This window comes from Lonchura striata, chromosome 1 (genome assembly GCF_046129695.1).
Source record: "Lonchura striata isolate bLonStr1 chromosome 1, bLonStr1.mat, whole genome shotgun sequence".
Lineage (NCBI taxonomy): Eukaryota > Metazoa > Chordata > Aves > Passeriformes > Estrildidae > Lonchura > Lonchura striata.
In genome coordinates this window covers 135,980,998-135,994,014 of record NC_134603.1, presented here as the reverse complement: position 1 = coordinate 135,994,014, position 13,017 = coordinate 135,980,998, and the positions used below count along the sequence as shown (strand labels likewise).

Sequence of the window (13,017 nt, the reverse complement as noted above, 5' to 3'; positions counted from 1 at the left end):
GCTGCTTCTCTCAGATGGTGAAAAGGAACCACAGGTTTAGAAATGTCGGCTTTCAAGTTGCATGCATCCTGGGGGAGAAAAAGCCCACACCAAAAGCTAATTTCCTAACTTCTGGAATTAGCATGATCATTTCTTATTGCAGACTGACAGCAGAGTGTCTTAGTATTAAGAGTATTTTTAGATTAGATTATTAGTATTTTTAGGTTAGATTTCTTTTTCTGAAAAAAAATCGTTTGCAGATAACAATGATTTGAAAAGATTCTTTAATTTGTCTTAGGACTCACTTTACTTTGAACACAAGTATTCAGTCTTGCACTGTGGGCTTGACATTAAAAACTTGTGCAACAGTGGTATTACTGCTGAAAAATATAGGTAAATTAAGAGAATCTGCTTGTCAAGTATAGAACTTTACTTTTCAAAAATACTCAGGCTTGATAGGTGTTTTTTTAAGCTGGTTTTACACATTTAAGATAAATGTCTTTAGATTTCCACTGACACCTTGGAAGGGGAAAATTCATTTTTCTTGCTCTTTCTCTTGAATTCTGGTATCTGTCTTTGGCTTGTACTAGAGTATCACACCAGATTTTGCACTGAATCATAGCTTGGATCTGTTAGAATATGCATCTTTTTTTCTAGCCCACTCTCATAAAATTGATGTTCTGTCTCACAGAAAAAAATAAATTAGAAGCCCAGCTGATGTGAGATCTGTCTTTAAGCATTAGTCTGGATTAAAACTTCTGCTGTACTCTAGAGACATTTAACTGATGATGGTGTGATATAAAAACCTCATTCCTGTATCCTTCATACTGCCTAGTTGTTAGAGGCCTGGATTCTGGTTTACTTCACTTATTTTTGGATTAGAGAGGCTAACTAGCAGTGCTTTGTGGCATTTAGGCAGCTCATCCGAGAGCCTCAGCCAAGTGAACCCTTCTCCCCTTCCTTCTGTGATGAGCACAATGGGAGAGATTCTGCCTGTATGGAAATTCACTTTTTGTCCCCTAGAAGAATGTGGTTATTTAGACAGCAAGCTTAAAACATGCAGGACGTTAATGTTTGCTACACTTGATTTGCTTTCACAGAAAAATGTCTAGAAATCTATTTACAGGTTGTTCTGCTCTAAGTGCTGCCTATGTGTGTACATATATATTGCAGTTTGCAAATTGAGGTCTAGTCAATAAAATCAGAGCACTCTATGGGATTAAATGCATTCTGTAAGTAACCAGAGCAAATTGATAATGCTAACTGTAAGAAAGTATGTGAGCTAAATATGCAATTAAATGACATTTTGATTCATAATCTAGGGGTTTTTACATATTGCAGAGTTGTTCAATTTTAATTGCCAAGGAAAGGTCAGTATCTTCTGGGAGACAACTACTATCCTAGCTGACAACATGGTGCACTTACCAGGATGTTGAAGAGTGGATGTGGAAAACTGGCCTTTCCTTCTCATGTCTCAAAACCCTTTGAGATAAAAGATACATGTTGGTGTCCTTTTGCTCTAAATTCGCTTTCATAAAAAAGAGGTGGATCAAAAAGGGGTCAACTGCTGGGTAAATGGTAAAAGAAATTATTTCCACTTCAAAGTACACTGAGGTTTACAGTCTGCTTCAAATAAGTTATCTAAGTAAATAATGGAAGGACTACTTATAGTGCTTCGTATTAGCCCAGACGAGTTATATTTGAAGGCTGAAGGCTAACAAATGCATATTTGCTTCGTTGAAGTCTGAACTGTTAAAGGTAAGCAGCCAGTACAAATCCAAATGTAAATATCCTTGTTAGAATCCATGCAAAGGACCCTTTAAAACAGTGAATCACTTAAGTACATGCTGGGCATTTTGTTTTTTGGATGCTTTTGTTGAAGTTCTGTTCCTTCAGTTACAGTTTATGCTTATCTGGCTCATCTGTATGCTTTCTCTTACCTTTTCAGTTCTTGTGTGGATGAGTTTAGGTTAAAGAAGGTCAAGATGGGCCTTGATGGAGCAGGCAAGTGTGGGAATCAAAATCCATTGTGGGTGAGGAAGAATGGCACTGTCCCCACATCAGTTCCCAAGCAGAAACAAGAACCTCTCTCTAGTTGCTGTCCAACTAGATGTGTGTCTACAGTCAGGCTGTGGACACCTGCTCTGGATGCTCCTGCTTGCATGCAAGGCTGCTCAGCACACGACATCCAGCATGTTCTGGAGAGCACCTTCAGCTTTCTGCAGCTGTGCCAGCCCTGTGCTGCAGCTCTGCTGCTGGTGATAGCCAGAGGTGCCATGGGATGGAACACTGCATCCACAGCTTCCTCTGCAACATCCCATCCTTTGGGGTCTCACAAAGTCTCTGCTTTCACCAGCATGGTAGATTGGCTCATTAGACTCCCTTTTATATTCATTTGGTGTGGTTAATACCTATAACTAATGAAAAATCAGTATTTCCATGGGATTCTTGAAAATAAACTGATTTTTCTGTAGACTATATGCTTTGATTGATAGATGATTTAATCTGCTGAATCTAAAATTAGCCTTAATGCTTTTCATGTAGGAATTAGTTCTGCTAAGATTTTTAACTTGGACAATGTTCATAAAGGTAAGGTTCAAAGAGGAATGCTGAACATCTTTTAATGCATGGTCACATCCTCATTTTATCCTCTTGCAACACAATAATAAATACGAAAAACTGTCTATGTAGTTGCTCCAACTACAGTTCAGGAGAAGGCTTCTGGCCTACAGAAACAGAACTAGGAAACAATTGAAAGGAAAGATAAGATTTCCTGTGGGAATCGGACATTTCAGCTTATGTGCTGCCATTTTTTGAAAAGATTTAACAGTAAAATTATCACTAAATTTGATAAGATTTATGCTAAAAGCCCGTACAATTCTTTGAAATATTTGTTCTTCTGCTAGCAGGTTCATTACTAAATAGCATAAATAGCATTAAAACTCTGATAATAGAGCCTCCTACAAAATACTAATATTTAAGTTTCACCTCAGCAAAACTTTCTATAGAAGATTAGACTCATCTGTTTTTAAGATTGGGAACACCATAATGGCATTCTAACATCACTAACTGCACATAATATTAGCTCTAGAATTTCACACCATGAATTTTTTTTTCTTCATAAATTACTTAATCTGTCTTTCCATTTATTCTGTAAGGTAGATAATGATTTTTAGACTCTTGGCTAAATGTTCTTATAAAAGCTCCCTGTCCTGGCTCCAGGTGTGGTTCTAGAGCCTATTAAGACTTTTTAGTTAGATATTCAAAGGAGTTAATATATCAGACCACAGGTATGCTAAAGTGCAAGCTTCAGTCTACCAACAACTGGGGGAGCTGCTTACCTCTTATGCGGTGCAGATGAGGGTGCACTTCAAACATTTCAAAAGTCCAAGGAAAGCAAGATGTGACATGAGCTTCTAGTGATCAGAACAGTCCAGCTTGTTTAGGGAAACACTGAAAATTCATAGAAACATAAATAATGTTATTTTTGTTTATCTCTTTGAATTTATTTGGAATATCTTGCATGCATATGTCTCTATAGAAAAAAAAAAAAAAAAAAGGAAAAGGGTAAGAGGAGGGGGGGACTGCTACAGGTTAACACTTTGGGGATAAATCTTGAAAGAGAGTTCCTACTTTTCATGCTGTCCTGCCTTCCTACAGGTTTTAGCACTGATAGCCATTTGAAGCACTTTTTTGCTTCTTAAAATCTAGCTCAAAACAACCAGGTTAGGTGGCATGTGTTTTCTAACTGAAAAGCAGGAACAAAGGGAGCACATGAGAAATGCCTGTGTTCTTGCTTATGCCTCTTCAGCCTCATCCTCACCTACCTCCAACTGTGCTAATTACTGAATTTTAACTGTTTTGAGTGGGTCAGTAAAAGTGGCTACAGCACCAGAATGTGCTGCCTTCTCACTTCTGAGTGCCTGCAGTCTGAGCAGCTCTCAGACCCCCAGGAACTACATTTGTGACACTCAGCCTTAGAACTGATTGCTATGCTAAAAAGGAGCATTATCATCATCATCATCATTATTTAGCACAAGGCAACACAAGTTCTAAATGGATTCAATTGCCTTCAAATTGCATGACTTTTAAGAATATGTGTTAATCCTAAAGTCATTCAGAAATACCTCACTACTGAATTTATTACTGGTGCTTAGATCTGTAGGAGATATTGTACAATGTAAAATAATACAATAGTGTCAACGGTGGTGTTCAATATTTAGTGAATAAATTTTGCATAAAAATGAAGAAAGCAGAGTTAAGGGATATTACAAGCCTGTGGGGACAATTAAGGGTCACACAGTTAATGCTGGAAATAAACACACTGTTCTATTTTTGTGTAAAGGAATGTCAGTCTTATCTGAATAATCTTGCCATAAAGCTCTTAATATAAAACAAACACAAAAGTAAAGTAACCAGAACCTCACAACAAAACAAAGTGCTCTCAAATGCTTTCATAGGTAGATCTAATGTAGCATGTTTATAAACGAGTTCTCTATTCTTTTGATCTTTCTCTGATTCTGTTTGGACATATCTGCATTATAAATGCTGGAAAACAATTAATTTTCCTTGTTGTTACAGGATCACATGGAAAATAAAATGTTTCTCCTTTTCTTCCTACCTTTGGTCAGAAAAAAAATATAATGTCCCCTCAAGATGTGAATGTGATACCACACTTAGCTTCGTAGGGGAAGGGAGCATTTCAGGCAGCCAGGTTTTTCTATACATCCTTAACAAAACCAGTTAAAACTCTGTTGTGGAGCTTGCCGGGGCGGAACAGCTCAAGACAGGAATTATATATGCCCATCCTTTTTAATTACTTTATGAAGAAATTACCAGAGGAGCTTTCTAAAAGCACAGTTCCATTTATGTGCCACGTTCAGCTGGTTATTTCTGTGGGAAAAGCGGCACGACACCTGTGCCTGCATGGAGCTGTGCTAAGGGCACAGAGCTGTGCTCTGAGCCAGTGCGAGGTGCCCCCTTCAGCTCATTAAAGCTCCGCGTAGCCGGGCACTGACAGGGAAACTTGGAGAGAACAGAGGAATCGCATCTTCTAACGTGTTCTGGACTCTGTGCCCGGGTCTGCATCTTTCCCGTGGTTAGAAGGGGTTTTATCGTTCCTGGGGTTCTTTGGTTTCTATTTAATAATGGCCATGCCGAGCAAACAAATAACAGTCTGAGGGAGGTTTACATTTTTTTCAATGCACTTCAGTTTCCTAAAAGAGATTTTCAAGTACCAGGCTCTTCAGTTCAAACCCTTGAAAATTATGGAAGTCGAGAGAAATTCGACTCGAAACCACCAGCCCACACTCCGGCATGTCCCCCCGTGAACACGACCGGCCCACGGCAGCCATCGGTAGCTGCTGGGCAGTCGCGGGCTGTCCGCTCAGCCGGCGTTCGTCGCGGCCCCACCGGCGGAGCTCCCGCCGCTCGCTTTCCGCGGGCGCGGCTCCGCCGGGCGCCGCCGCCCTGCCCCGGCCGCGGCCGCCAGGGGGCGCCCGAGCGCGCCTCCCCCGGGGGCGAGCGGGGCCGAGCCTGCCGCGCCGCCCCCGCCCGCGCACGGCGGCAGCCGGACCGCTCCTCACCGCTCCGCTCCTCACCGCTCCGCTCCGCTCCTCACCGCACCGCTCCTCACCGCACCGCTCCACACCGCACCGCACGGCCGCCGCACAACTGCGCTCCGCTGCGCCGGCCGGAGCCGGCCGCGGAGGCGGCGAGGATGCTGCCCCTCAGCCGCGGGCGGCCCCGCCGCGGGCAGCGCCCGCTGCTCCTCCTGTCAGCGCTGCTCTGGGCGCCGGCGCTGGTGGCTTTCAACCTGGACGAGGAGAAGCTGACGGTGTACAGCGGACCCCCGGGCAGCTACTTCGGGTACTCGGTGGACTTCTACATCCCCGACCCCAGCACGTGAGTGCCGCCGCCGGGGGTGACGCTTTGGGAAGGCGGTGGGCGAACCCGCGGGGTGACAGCGCCCGTCGCCCGCCTGTCCCGATCGCCGCGGTGACCTCCCGGTGTGTTCCGCAGGGTCAGTGTCCTGGTGGGAGCTCCCAAAGCCAACACCACGCAGCCAGACATCGTGGAAGGAGGAGCGGTGTATTACTGCGCCTGGCCCGCAGCCCGGTGCAGGCAGATCCCCTTCGACAACACCAGTAAGTGCGCGGCTGTCCCGCGGGCGCAGCGCCCTGCGCGTCGGCCGCCGGGCCCGGCTGCCCCGCGGCTCCTCCGCGGTCCCTCTGCTTGGGCCGCTTTGATCCGAGTATCTGCACCCGGGTAGAAATCCCGCTCCTGGGAGTCTGAATGCGTGTGCTCTTGCAAGGAAGGGTTAAATGGTCCCCAGAGAAGTAACAGGGTTCTGACCTCCAGGATCAGTAGTTCATCTAAATAGGTGCCTTTTTTTATTCTTCTTCTCTGCTGAAAGGTATTTGTGGCAGATTCCTGCTTTTGAAAATATGTTTGCATGTTCAGAAGACAAAGCCCCAAAAGCCTTGTCTCCCACTTCTCTCAACCATGGAAATAACCCGATTTCTAGTGTTTGCTGTTATTTTCAACGAGGGGATTTCTGGCTCTTCAGATGGATGAAGTGCCTCGTGTGGTGTGCTTATTTAATTCTATTCAGAAAGCAAGAATTTTGTTTCAGAATATTGAAGCTAGATGCAAACCAAATTAGGCACAATATGCATAGATTACATCCACTTCCAAAATCCCAAGACAGATGTTTCTTATTTAATTAGAGGGAACACAAGTTTTAAACAATTCAAGCTGTTTATGTTTTCTGTTGTCTCTTTATAGGTTTTGAAAATAATTTAAACCTAGTGTTTGCAGAGACTTTAAAACTGATTCCTTTATTTAGGCAGACTTTGACAGTTTGACCATTAAGTGAAAGTTATTATTCTGTAGGCTATGTTTAATCTTAGTATTTGTGGTTTATTGAAATGTGAACACAATACAATTTTTTTTTTCTGAAAGAAGTTAAATTAGAAGAGCTCACTTAACTGCAGCAAATAAGCAGTGAACTTCTTTACTATTCCCAACTCCAGCCACCCACATCTTATTACTGTGTTAGTGTTTAAGAATACTGTTCAAGATGACTGTCCCATCATGCTGAACATTCTTCAAAACATAGTAAATGGTAGTTCATGTGTGTGTGTTTGGTTACTAGGGCAGGTAAAACTATGTACAGCATCTGGTTATATATGTAAATGGAAATGTATATAGATAGTATGCATATATTATTTTAATTGTTATATGTCCTGAGTGTACATATTTAAAATAAAACTGGGAAATACAGTAAATATTAATGTATTTTCCACCTTATGGTTAGACAGTTCATGTAACAAAAGTGGAATGCATTTTCTATACAAAATAATTTCAAGTTTGAATAGAAAACTTACAGACTAAATGAAAATTCCATCATATTGTTTGAAGGGGAGTTTTGAAAAATTTATGAAAATCTAGTGATGAAACCTAGAAGGACGTCTGACTTTCCTGTGGGAAACTTGGGACAGCTCCATACTCTACAGTGATGTCCTTTCACAGATACTTTTACAGATATTTTGAATAAAGGCACAAACAAACTGGGGAGTAAGTATATCAGTAAGGCTTTGGGCTGTATCACACAACTGTTCAGTTTGGAATCTCCAAAGGGTGGTTCATTAAGTCTTCCTGAGCTGGTTGTGTCCTCTAGATAGAATCCTGACTTGTAGAGAGCTGAAGTTAAGCCAGAGAGCAGCCGTGGTGTAGGCAGAGATGCACTGTCCCTGCTGGAGGGGTGGCAGCATAGGCAGGTTTAGAATTGCTGTCCCTGGCCCTCTAGGTCCAGTCCCAAGGGCAGGAAATGTGTCATTTTGCACAATTCAGCAATGTCCTGGAAACAAGGACCCCGGGAAGGTTTGTATGGCTTGTACCACACCCTATCCTTCACTGACAGCAACAGAAAGGCCATCTCCAATATGCTTTAGATGACTTCTTTTGCTGATTTCTGGATGTATATTGCATGTAATTTTTTTCTCTTCCAAACCCATCATATGCATTATTATCTTTTCCACTGTTCCCCCAAGCAGACTAGTCTGCATGAGCTCTGTCCTAGGAGAAACTATTTCAAATAATCTGTCACACAACGTTTCTTTTGAAGCCTTTAGCTGTATTATACCTACTGGGACTTAGACTTGGTAAATACGTGGGGTGTTTTCAGTTCATGGCTTCAGTACAGGCATCTTGTACTCATTATGCCTTCTCCTACAACATCACTCAGAATATATTGCTATTCCCATTTTTAGTATTTGTTCTAATAAACAGAGAGAAGTCAGTCTGGGTTGTCAAAGATCACACAAAAAGTTCATCATGATACTGGTAACTGACTCAGGAACTTCTTCTTCTAGTGCCTTTACCACAAGATTATTCTTTCTTCAAAAACAGAAACATTCAAAAGTTGTTAGAATACTAGTTCAGCTGTAGCAGCTTTAATATTGAAGATTAATGTTTCATGCCTTGTAGGAGATCTTTAGAAGTCTTTTAAAGCTTTGGGAATGTTTTCTGAAACAAAACAGAAGAACTACAGAGGCTGCTTCAGAGCTGGAAAATTTCATTTTGATGCATTTTTATGCAGTTAAGCTTCAATATTTCAATATTTTCTTCTTGACTGTAACTAAATAATATCTCTTTCAGTTAGATAAGCAAAGCAAAGTGCAATAAAAAAAACCAAAACTACTAAATAATTTGGACCATTCCTAATTAAGTTCAGAAGTATCAATTTAATGGAACTGGAAAGGACTAGAAAGAAAGGCAATGTGAACCAACAAGTGGATAAAGAATTTGCTAAATCGGCATTTTTCAGCCTCAAAAGTTCAATGGAGAGGACTTCTAAATTCTAAAGAATTTGTCAAAGTCAAGCAGACTCACATATACTATATCTAAAGTTCAATATGTGAATTGCTCCAGGTCACAGAAACTATAATTTTCTCTATTACATAAAAATTCAAGAGATGAACAAATCCAAGAGGTTGAAAGACAGTGGTTTAAATAATGTATGAGCATGAGGACTTATGTCTTCTACTTCTGAGGACTGGATGCACAAATGAAGCTCAGCTAGGTTGCATTCAATGCAAGTTCTGTTTTGCCCTTGAGGAGGGAACATACAGTGTGTGCACTTGTGCTTTTACTGCCAAAAACAAGTATCTTAAGTGGACATCTAATTGGTAAGACTCATGTAACTGCACAGATTATTTCTGTTTCCACAGAAATAGGTACAGCTAATTTCAGGTAAGACTCCTTTTTTTGCAAATGCTTTTGTGTTACTTGTATTGACAGTGTTACTATCTCAGTCCTACTAAATGAAAACAGTGAGGATACTGACTAGTATTGTGCGATGGCTTTAAGTCAAGATTCTGGACATTTTCAGATATTGTGGTGTGGAGTTACTTGTACTAATTTACAGTTATCATGTGTTTTACAGTTACTGAGGTGTTTAATGAATGGCAAGATATGCCTTGTTAACTAAAAAGGAACAAAATCTCTCTTCACCAACATTTAAGGCTTGTTAAGAGGCAATGATGAACATAAGCAGGCTCATGAGTCAGGAAAGGCAAAGAAGAAAAGCAATCCATTGAATTTCTAAACTATTTATTGCCTTAGAGGGGGCATTTGTTCAAGAAGTGATATGAGGGAACTAAGTAACTGACAGACACCTTAGTTAAGAACTTAGTCTTGCTTAGGTTAATTTTATGATGTTCAGTGGTGAGATAGGATGAATTTTGGTTCTGTAAAGGCTGTTTGGGTCAAGGGATTTATTTGTTTGTTTATTTAGTTATGTGAGTAATATATTTTTAAAATAGCAGAAGTGCTATTTTAAAAAAATGTCAGTCTATATCCTGAGCATAGGGAGAGCATGAGTGCCAGGCCTAACTGAATGGACATCCTGACACTGGTGGGAACCAGCTGCAGTGTTGCCCAGTGGATCAGGGATATGACACTGCAAGGGGTGCACCCAGTCACTGGCAAGGTGCAGGTAACCTCCCTCTTACCACACAGACTGTGGCACTCAGTATTAAACTTTATGTTTTGGATCATGAAAGCTTTAAATGACAAAAGAAAAGTTTTATGGTTTATGAAGCCCCCTTACTCATTTTATTTTTCCTCAGAGGCTAAGATCAGATGACAGAGTAGACACTGTATTCCCAGTGAAAGATACACAAACAGTTTAAAAAATGCGTGACTACTATTAAGTGCCATGTTCAACCTGTCAAACACAGACTGGGCTCCTTACTACTAGCAGTGATACTCAAAAACACGACTACTGCTGAAAGCATCTCTGTGGCACTGTGCAAGTGTTAGAATGCCCAAGATGGTCTGGGCACTATGGGCAGCTCCATAACCTGTGTTAATGTGGAAATGTATATGGGCTAAACTACCCTGCTGAGAAGATGGCTTAATTGGAGTTAATTGAGGTGCAGGAGTATCTGCAGCCCATTCCAAAAAGCACATCACCTAACTAAAATTGCTCAAGATGGAGCTGTCCCAGATGGTTACTCATTTCTCAGGCCACATATCTCTCTTTTTCATGGTAGCTAACCCAGAGATTTCCAAAGCAACGAGGTTATTTACTTGCAATAATTAATCCTATTGATGAAATGGCATTCCTGACAAGCAACAGAGGGGCAAAGGAGGGAAGGAGCATGAAATTTTGTCATGTAGGATTTCAGCTGACCCATCCATAAGCAAGTCATGTAACCGGACGTTCCCATATGGGCTGGCCAGTGATATGGCCTGCAGCCAAGAAGGGGCTTTAGCAGGAACTCTCTGTGTTTCCTGCTGTTGATACAGAACTGGCTCTGCAGTCCCATGTTTGCACTTCTTTAAAGCTCCCTAAATCTGTGTGCCAGGGTCAAGGCTCTGGGAAGAAGCTCAAAGCACTGCCCCTGAGAGCACAATGGGTGCTTTAACCTGCTCCATTACAGCAGGGAACTGAGATAAAGTATAATGGAAGGGCTTTTAGTATCCCCTTACTCCAGGAAATATAGATTGAAGGGCAGTAACTCCTCTCCCTTGTTTCCCTACTTTGTGGAGTTGTCTGGTTGCATTGCAATGTAAGTCTGTGATACTCTGACACTCAATGAGAGGACAGGGAAACAAGTGTTGGCATCATATTAAAGGCTTGTGGTCTGTCTTTCCTCTCTTGCCTACACAAAGCTAACTTCTTTTCAGTTTCTTCTGGATGAAATGGGTTTACAGGGGCTATTTTTGCCTTAACGCTGAGGTAGAATTACCAAGTCCTTGTTTCAGTTGTGTGCTCTTCCATTCAGCTGCCAGGAGAGGTAGCAGGAGAGCAGTATCAAGGAAACTTTCTCCTCTCTTGATTAACTAAGAAACTTCTGAACCATTCAAAGCATCTTGCAACCAGAAGCAGACTTAAATACCCTCCAAAACAGACTATTGTATTTGAAATCTGGTGAAAAGCTAATAGTTCAAATTTTGGAAAATCATTATTAAGGTTACTTTTAGTTATAATATTTAATAGGCTGCATCAAGTTCTTATATTTTAAATTAGGTCCCGAAGGCAGAATTTCAGATACCCCTTCCCTTAAATTTCCAGAACACACTGGGGTGTTCTCTTTGCTATCAGTTAACTCTACCAGTTTTACTAAAATAGGTTATGTTTTTCTAAACTAGCTGGAAAAAAATCTGAACAGCCTCTGAAGAGGAGCAGGGAAGGGGGAAGGGGGATGTAAATCAGTTCTGACCAAGCACACAGTTGATAAAAAACATGAGCTAATCTGGCCAGCAGTTGAGCTGATTGTAACAGTACCCAGGTACTATATAAGGAGAAGATGTATTGTGGGACTTGAGAGCTTTAGTTACATGAAAAAATCATTAGCTGTGGAGATAGTAAGATTCTGGGGAAAACTTAGAATCCTGTTATAAAACAGAATTTGCATCTCAAAAGAAATTGCTGAGAGAGAACTTTGTTGTACTTCTAAATGTTGACACATTTTAGTACACTATGCCAGTAAGACCTTATCTGGAACTTTATGGTACACTCATAGCATTCTGATTTATAATAGACTCTCCTGAGTTTCCTTTCTAAGTCTCAGCCCTATCTAAAGAAAGGAAAAAATATTCTTAGCTATGTTAGTTCAAGCCCTGAGGTCTTAATTTGCTTTTGATCAGATTATATTTAGGAAGAAAAAATCCTCAGTTTGATGGTTTCTTTTCCATTTTTTGATTCATGGAGTGTCCAAGTAAAGCTCTCTAGATATGATCTATTAAATTAAAATGACTCATATGAATAGCAGCTAAGCTGCAGTAAAAACCGCATATAAAGTAGATTGTTGCAGAACCAGATAAATCTAAATATAGAAGCAACTCTTCTCATCATGACACTGTTTTGCATATCCTTACTCTTCCTCAACACTTTGGAGTCCGTTTTTTTCTACCAGCATTAATTAAAAACAATTGTTTGGCTTAATTCCCTAGATCATATGTAGTGTTCAGCGTTGCATTTGAATTCAGTCTCTCTGGTGAGGGTCTAATAACAGTGACACTGTGAAAGTTACTGAGTTACCTCTGCTTTGTAATGGGTGGCATCACTGGACTCTTATGGTAGTGATTTGATGGTGGGATTGTCAAGATTCCCTTGTTTCCCTCATTTCTAGAATATGGAAGCGAGTATGCCAGGACTCTTCCTTTTCCCTCTCCCCTTCTGTAAGCCAGAACACTAATGATGCAGCAGAGCTGCTTTCAGAGTTAACTGAGGTTGCTCAGAGCCTCTTGTAGCCAGCTTCTGAAACCACCCCAGAGGGAGAGAACCACAGTCTCTCTGGGGAATCTCTTCTAGTGTTTAAGATTTATTCAGAAATTCCCTTGCTGCAACTTGTGTCTTGTTGCCCCTGTTCCTTTTGCTGCATACCTCAAATGGGAGTTTGTCACTCTCTTCTCTCTACCTATTGAACACTGGGTGAAGCACAAATAGATCATCCTTTGCTTTCTCTTCTTTGGGTCAAACACCTGCAAGTAGCGATGTCTCAAAAGTGTACATAAGATTCCAAG

The 13,017-nt window shown here is 41.1% G+C and overlaps 1 protein-coding gene across 1 annotated transcript in view; it reads left to right on the top strand.

The window, feature by feature from the left end:
- Positions 1-5,698: 5,698 nt before the first annotated feature.
- ITGA8 (integrin subunit alpha 8) overlaps positions 5,699-13,017 on the top strand; it is a 110,890-nt gene continuing 103,571 nt past the window's right edge. Inside the window, exons 1-2 of the mRNA XM_031503826.2 lie at positions 5,699-5,883; positions 6,001-6,125. Coding sequence (XP_031359686.1) covers positions 5,699-5,883; positions 6,001-6,125 — 310 coding nt within the window. The remainder of the gene's footprint in view (positions 5,884-6,000; positions 6,126-13,017) is intronic.